The 8,265-nt window shown below is 44.5% G+C and overlaps 1 protein-coding gene across 3 annotated transcripts in view; it reads left to right on the top strand.

Annotated features, from left to right (window-relative positions):
• Window positions 1-7,537, top strand: part of LOC135102338 (uncharacterized) — a 106,512-nt gene extending 98,975 nt beyond the window's left edge. For all 3 annotated transcript variants that reach the window (XM_064007418.1, XM_064007417.1, XM_064007420.1), the window contains 2 exons: window positions 5,218-5,466; window positions 5,928-7,537. In XM_064007418.1, coding sequence (XP_063863488.1) covers window positions 5,218-5,466; window positions 5,928-6,966 — 1,288 coding nt within the window. In that variant the 3' untranslated portion in view covers window positions 6,967-7,537. The remainder of the gene's footprint in view (window positions 1-5,217; window positions 5,467-5,927) is intronic.
• The last annotated feature ends 728 nt before the right edge of the window (window positions 7,538-8,265 follow it).

Below are 8,265 nucleotides of genomic sequence, written 5' to 3'. Positions count from 1 at the left end.
TAATGGGTGAAAAAAAATATATTGCGTGACTGTCGTTAAACAAGGGAGAGACAGAGAGAGAAAGTCAGACATTTCTTGAGTCAATTCAGGGTTCATTGTTAAGGGTCAGCTCCTCCCCCTCTCACTCCTTCCCTCAACTGCACCTGTTCCTCACATCACTTTTCCCCCAACACATGCACCCCTTTCCGAGACCACAACCTCCACATCTGCCATCACAAGACATCCTTCCCCCTTTCATCAAATACTTACCTATATAGCACCTCCTTTCCATCCCCTTAATGTTCCCCCTCCTTAATTAAACAGTACCTCCCCACATCGTCCATTTCTTTCCATGTAGTTTCCGCAGCACCACGCACTAGCATCATCACGTTTAAACCTCCCCCTTCCCACAAGACCTTCAAACGGCCCCCTTCCCAGAACAGCCACTAACAACACCGTCCCCTACACCACTTGCCCCACCGCCCCACTTCCCTCTAAACACCCGCCCCTCCCCTGCTGCACCTCCTCCGCTCTCCCTTGTGCCCTTCGTTCGCTCCCCTCCGTCGTGTCATTTAGGGACGGCTTTTCCCACAAGCTTTCACGGCCGACTTTTTGAACTCATTCGTGCAGCGCCGCGGGAAGGGAGGCCACGCAGGAAATTACCTTCCCTGTGCGGCGTTGAGGAAATCACGGACCAATTAAAAGAACAGAGCAACGGAGGGAGAGTGAGGGAGGAGGAGGAGGTGATGGTGGTAGAAAAGGAAGGAAAGGTTTGGGTACGCATGGAGTTCAAAAAGGAAGACGTCAATCAGTGAAGAGGTAAATCCATTAGTAATTACCTTAAGATAAAGGGAGGAAAAAAGAAAAACAGTAGCAACATATCTTTTGTCCTTGACGAGGCTCTCTCTGACAAGCCGCGTTCACTCATGCATGGCGACGGTTGTGGCAATGCGAGAGTGTGGACCAGCATTTCGAAACGTTTGTGCTCTAATAGGAGTTTTCAAAGTCCACAGAAATTATTAGTCGGGTCCTCGTGGGTGTTTTTTTTTTTTTTCTTTTTTTTTTATGGTTCAGAACGTTTTTGTCAGATTGTCATTACAGTCATGAAAACTTCAGGAACTGCCACTAGACTTTGTTAAAAGTAGTCGAGAGAAGACATCAAAACGTTCGAGAATTCAGTCCAAAGAGGCAGGTGAACTTGTGACCTCCCTCTTTGACTGCTAATGATCCTGTTACACTTATTTGAGTAATATGCTGATTTTTTTATGGATGGAAAAAAAATATATACCCACAGGCACAAACAGTTTTTAGACTTTAAGTGCAGAATTACTCGCTTTGTCATTAGTGGTGTGTTTTGGGTAGGCTTAAGGGGAACCCCACTGAACTCCCAAGAGTTAATACCACGCATACTTGGTAGTAGTAGTAGTAGTAGTAGTAGTAGTAGTAGTAGTAGTAGTAGTAGTAGTAGTAGCAGTTGTTTATTATTATTATTATTATTATAATTATTATTATTATTATTATTATTATTATTATTATTATTATTATTATTATTATTATTATTATTATTATTATTATTATTATTATTTTACCGACACAAACTTCTTTGCACTGATTTTCTAATGAAACCCATTCCCTAAAGAGCCTTAACGTACAGAAATGTATAGCTCTTACTCAGAAACTGTTAAGGATGATGTTCATGGCATAATATAAGTCCAAAGGAAACGTTTATTTGATAATCTGATCTCTAAGCATGTTGATGTTGTTGTTGTTGTTGTTGTTGTTGTTGTTGTTGTTGTTGTTGTTGTTGTTGTTACTATTATTATTATTATTATTATTATTATTATTATTATTATTATTATTATCATCATCATTCATGATATTGTCGATTATGAATACGATTTCGCTTGATTAATGTTATTTGACATTGAAATATGAACACACACACACACACACACACACACACACACACACACACACACACACACACACACACACACACACACACACACACACACACACACACACACACATTTCTTGCTTGTTACTTTTACTCTTGGGTGCTGTAACAGTAATTTTTTTTTTCCTGTTCACTTTCTTCGTTTCGTCCTTCGCATATTTTATTCCTTTTGTGCCAATGGGAAAAAAAATATATATGAAAACATGTATTGTTGGTGTGAGTTTGGGAGTGTTTAGTGAAGAATCTCTCTCTCTCTCTCTCTCTCTCTCTCTCTCTCTCTCTCTCTCTCTCTCTCTCTCTCTCTCTCTCTCTCTCTCTCTCTCTCTCTCTCTCTCTCTCTCTCTCTTCGCGGGGCCAGTGATGACTCATGCTAGACCGGGCGAGAGGAGAGTCCATGTGGAAAATGTTTATTTATGAGCCAGCAAGACGATCGCCGTGATAATAGCAGTGGCCGTCTTCACCTGGTTAGCCGAGGACTCTTTTAGCAAGTTCAGGTGTATCATACTAGGTGGTAGTGGTGTAGTGGTAGTAGTGGTAGTAGTAGTGGTGGTGGTGTTGGTGGTGGTGGTGGCCGTAGTAGTAATAGAATAGTAGTAGTAGTAGTAGTCCCAATCCTTGCCACCAATCATTCCTTGTTCTTCCTATTTGTTTTTAGTAGTAGTAGTAGTAGTAGTAGTAGTAGTAGTAGTAGTAGTGATGGTGGTTTTTGTTGTTGCTGTTGTTGTCATTGTCCTTGTTGTTGTTGTCAAGTTTACGAGTACCTCGGAGAATGAAAAAGAAAAGTACAATTATGTGTTGACGATATACAGTCAGATAAGAATATTGCCAACTATGTACGTAGTGTCACAGGGAGACGGACACTGCGGCATCACTACCTTCAAGAAGCAGGAGAAAGAAAACGGAGCGTGCTGTGTGGTAGGCCCTTTGCCGCCCAGTAACTCACTACCCCGTTTTCATCGAGAGATAATGGCACCGTGGTTGTCCGCTTACTTAGCACACATAAAACATGTCCCGCTCTGAGCTCCTCCGAGTGGATAGATTTATTTTGTGATAATATCAAAAGTGTCGTCTGGGTAAAAGTGGATGAGAGTGGGTGAGATGGATGGCAGAGGGAGGTGGAGGGTGGAAGGGGAGGGGATGGAAAGGGTCATGGACAAGGGAACGATGTGAGAATCTACAACCTTCCTCCTCCTCCTCCTCCTCCTCCTCCTCCTCCTCCTCCTCCTCCTCCTCCTGAGCCTCCTACCTCTCCTCTTTTTCTTCTCTTCTTCCTATTAATCTCTTCGTTCTCCCTTCCTCTCCCTTATGCCCTTGAACACATTCCTGCAGGCGAAGTATAGCTTTGACATAGTTCCTGCGTCCCCTCGTGACCCTGCTCCCCGCGGGCGTCTTGGCGTTGCTCCCACGTTTCTCAATCCTCAGGCACTTGCTTCCACCCGTGAACTCTAGTCTTTGTTACCCTCGCACAAAGCAAATTTTAAGACCTTTCAGTTCTCCCGACGTACTTTTTTTTTCATACGTTTTTTGTTCTATGAGTCACACGGAACTACATAAGTATGGAGGTCATCATGAGGACGGATTTTACAGTGATAACTGAGAAATTGCACTCTTGGTTTTCCTGCCCGTCCCTTTCACCCACTTTTACATATCGCCTTCTCCAACGGATTAGTGTTTCTGCCACTCCTTCGCCTGCCGCCACTCCTTCCTCCGCATCCAGTAAAACAGTAAGTCGCTGTAAAACGAGAGTCCCTTCCAGCAGTGTATCAACATTTCCCAGGTCACGGCCTGACTCAAGTGTCTACGAATGAATTGTTCTTTGTGAAATACCTTTTCTCATAGATCGCGTAAAAAAATAAATAAATAAATATATATATATATATATATATATATATATATATATATATATATATATATATATATATATATATATATATATATATATATATATATATATATATATATATATATATATATATAGACACACACACACACACACACACACACACACACACACACACACACACACACACACACACACACACACACACACACACACACACACACACACACACACACACACTATACTGCACTTGAAAATGATGAAGATACATACATGTGAACGTTTACTTGAAGATAAAATCTGAATTAGGTTTTATGATATAAATATTTTGGCATGCCTGAACGCAATTCTTTGCCTTCATTTGCTTACATAAACATGGGTAGCGTTAGAAATACTACAGAAACGTTATTTGGTGTCGGAAAGGTCTGCATACACCGGATGTAATCAGTCAGTCTTAACATGGTTTCAAGAGGATGATTGTGCCTTGATATTTATTCGTTCCGTCACGCGCTGGGCGTATGGGGCTGCTTCAGGGGAGGCTGCAATGGGAACAGTTCATCCTAGCTAGTCAATATTATTGAACGATGGTGAGATACAGCTTGCATTCATTGGCGGCAGGAGAAATAAAACATTAAGGCCACAATGTTCCTGAAACATATTCCCCGCCTACCGACTGAAGTGTTCATTTGACTAGAAACGCTAGAGGAGGAGAGGTTTGTGTGGATAAGTGTATCCCCTCAATGAGCGAGCCTGAGGGTGCCGTAGGCATGCTAGGAGCAACGCAGCGAGGGGGCTAAGAGTCATGGAACACGCCAACCCGCCATCGTACTCACAGTGAGTTGAGGCGCTGATCTGTGCTCTTTCTCCCTTCGCTGGCAGATTAGGGTCGTGATTGATAGTGATCGTGATGGCACTGTTATTTTTAGCTTAGGTTCCAGAGGTGGACGGTTCGTAGGACCTGCAATGTTGTGCATGTGATGCATTTTCTCTCCATCTTTTTTCTCTTTGTTTTTGTCTCTCTTAAGCGTTGTGGTGCACAAAGAATGAGATGCAAGCATGATGATTGCTACGTCTCACGGAATTCCTTCCTGCGACAAACTGAAGATGCAGCGGCCGGCTCTGCGCGGCCGCTGCTTTTTCCTGTGCACACTTTTACAAAGATTGTGTACCATCTGCCGTCAGGATCCCGAAGGATCTCGACGCACGAAAGTCAGAAGACTGAGAGGAGAGAGAGACACTTGTTGGATTATCCCTGTATTCCCGAGAGTAATAACATGTATTGATTTGTGCTTTTCATTTATTTCTTCATATTACCTATATTATATTTATTGATTTATTTCGTGTATAAGAGCGCTAGAGCATAAATGTTTAAACAAAAGAGTGTAAGGATTTCTGTTTACTAAATCCTAGGCACTGAATTAATGACCGCTTTGTCCCACAGCATGCTGGCGGCGGCAGTGATGATGGTGATGGTGGCTGGGGCGTGGGCAGGACCAGCCAGGGAACGGCAGCTCAAGCCGTGCCCTGATGGCTTCCGCGCCGTGGTGGTGGGCGGCAAGCAGGACTGTGTGTGTGCCGACTACCACGTGTACTGGCCCAGGACGGGGCTCTGCTACCCGGAGTTTACCCGAGGTCCCTGCGGCCCGGGCCAGCAGCTGGTGGCCAACGAAACGGGACACGCTGAGTGCAGGTCTGTCTTACTTGTCGCTGAGTGAAGTGTATGTTACTTTATTATCATCATCATCATCATCATCATCATCATCATCATCATCATTTGTTATTATTGATAATAAAATTATCGTAATAATATCATGATTGAATTTACTTGGGGACTTAACATGTATTTTTTTTTTTTCCATGAGGAAAAGTGAGAGCGAAATGGTTTACACAAAATTTCAGACAGACAGACAGAGGAAAAGATACCTGCAGAGAGAGAGAGAGAGAGAGAGAGAGAGAGAGAGAGAGAGAGAGAGAGATCAGCAATTGTTGGACTCATTATGATGAAAGTCAGGGGACTTTCCCATTTAAAACATCGCATTGTTACATTAACAAAGAAGGAAAAATTTGTCACTGTTGTCAGGATGGCTTTATAAGTTACTAGAAAAACTTTGTCTAATTTTTTGTTTCCTTTTTTTTTTTTTTATCCTGCAGGTGTCCCGGATTCTGGGCTCTGTGGAAGGACGGTGCCTGCTATCAGGAATACACCCAAGGGCCGTGCAAGGTGGGCCAGCTCTTCATGGGTCGTGGCCAATCCACTGAGGGCTTCTGCTCCTGCTCACCCCAGCTGGTGATGCACTACTATCGTGAGGACGGCCTCTGCTATCCTTTGTACGAGCAGGGCCCGTGTCCCAAAGGACACATGCTGAAGTTCGACTACCGAACGCTGGAGCCCGTGTGTGAGTGCCGTGATGGCTACATGCTGGAGGATGACGGCGCCTGCTACCCACTGAACACTGCCGGGCCTTGCAACCAGACCTCCTGTCATGACGGCATCAACTGTTACCTTCGCAATTTGGATACGCTCAAGACTGAATGCAAGTGTCTGCCAGGCAATGTCACGACAGCTGACGGCCACTGTTTTGAGCCGTATTCCCGAGGACCTTGCAACCTCGGAGACTGGCTAGTCTTCTCGCAGCCTGGCGTTGCTGTGTGTGAGCCTAAGACGCATTGCACAAGATTCGACAACTGGTTCTACTGGACACCCGACCAGCGCTGTTACCGTCAGTATTCGCGCGGACCGTGCCCTGCCGGCCAACTCTTCTATCTCGATCTCAACACGGGTATTTCTGGTTGTCACTGCCGCAAGGAATGGACGCCCTACTTCTGGGAGGAAGACGGTTCGTGCTACGAGCAACATTCTGTAGGCCCCTGCCCCGCGGGGATGTACTTCAGCTTCAATCAGACCTCCGGCAAGACAGAGTGCAACTGCTTCACTTCTCACGTGTTGCACGAAGAGTCCCAAACTTGTTACGAGCGCATGACCAATGGCCCATGTCCTGAAGGCCAGCTGGTGGTCGAGGACCCAACCACCAATCGCATGACATGCAGCTGCCACTCAGGGATGACGGCCCATTACTGGCACGCTGACGGCCGTTGCTACCAACACTTCCTGCAGGGGCCATGCCCACAGGGACAGACCTTCAGACTAGATAGAGCCACCGGCAGGCCTTCTTGCATAACCTGGGGATAAGGACGGTGAAGGGATATTCATACTGTGTACCTTAGTGTGAGTGACGTGCAGAGGCGCGTCGCCGCCTCTACTCTTTAGGTTTCCGAGCGACAAGCTGAACCAGTGATCGAAATTCTTAAAACTCAGATATAAGATCAACACGAGGCATCCGTGCGTATTGTGTAGTCGTGTGTACTTGTTAGAATTGCGCCTTTGGTCCTTGCAGTCTCCAATGGTTACTGTCAACAGCAGGTTATGTACATATTGTATGGTGGCGGTGACGGTGACGGCCGCGGCAAGGGGCGGCGGGCGTCACCTGCACCCTGGGCTTGCTGACTCCATTCTAAGAAAAAGATTCGCAAGAACGCTGCCGTCAGTATCGTTTTATGCAAGAAAACACTGATGCTTTATAGTGTTAAATAATCGCCTGTGACGTGACAATTTTCTCTTCGCCATTTATTACTGAAAGAAGAGGGGGAGGAGGGAGGCATCAGGAACCACCCAAGCAGCCGGCGGTTCACGCAGTATTCATGCCCGATGGTGTGGTTTGCGTCTCCTCCTAACTATGGCTGGTGCAATAAACACTGTAACCTTATGTGTAGTGCTGTTTTATACCCATTTCAAAAAGTTATTGGTCTGTTTTTTTGTTTTGTGATTTGGGGGTTGAACAGCAGCAAGCTCACGACAAACAATTAGTAATATTATTTGTCCACAGCATGTTTAACATAATATGAACAATAATTTTTTACATCTTGCTGCTTACATACGAGCACGTATGTTTTCAGATACAGAATACATTTCAAATGCAAGTGTTCTTTTTGCCACTGCAGGAAATTAAAACCTGTCTTAAATCACTTTTTACTCTTGAAGAATAATGAATTCATAAGGTTTGTCATGTGAGTTTTAAGGATTTGCGATTTTCACAAATTCTGGTGTGAGTCTGAATGCTAAAATGAGAGAAGAAACTGACGGCATGTATATTTGGTCAGATAACCAATAATCAATTAAAGTAACTGAGAATAGTTCATGTCATCAGCTGCAGCAAGTCGGCGAGTCGCTTCGAGCCAAGCCTCACCGCGTCACTGCAGGACAGAGGCGTCATATTCATTTTTTTTTTTTTTTTTTTTTTTTACATCTAGATGGCGCTCGATATTTTAGGCTGTCCTTTTGTAGATTTTTTTTTTTTTTCGTAGTAGCCGTTGAAAGACATAACAGCGACTTGATCAAGCTTTATTTTCGGGCTACTGAAGCTGCTTCGCGCTTCATAACCAAAGCGAAGTAAGCGAGGAATGGCTCCAGCTACTGCTGGTCGGGCTTTGC

Source organism: Scylla paramamosain, chromosome 7, assembly GCF_035594125.1.
Source record: "Scylla paramamosain isolate STU-SP2022 chromosome 7, ASM3559412v1, whole genome shotgun sequence".
Classification (NCBI taxonomy): Eukaryota; Metazoa; Arthropoda; class Malacostraca; order Decapoda; family Portunidae; genus Scylla; species Scylla paramamosain.
This window is presented reverse-complemented; position numbering and strand designations above follow the sequence as displayed.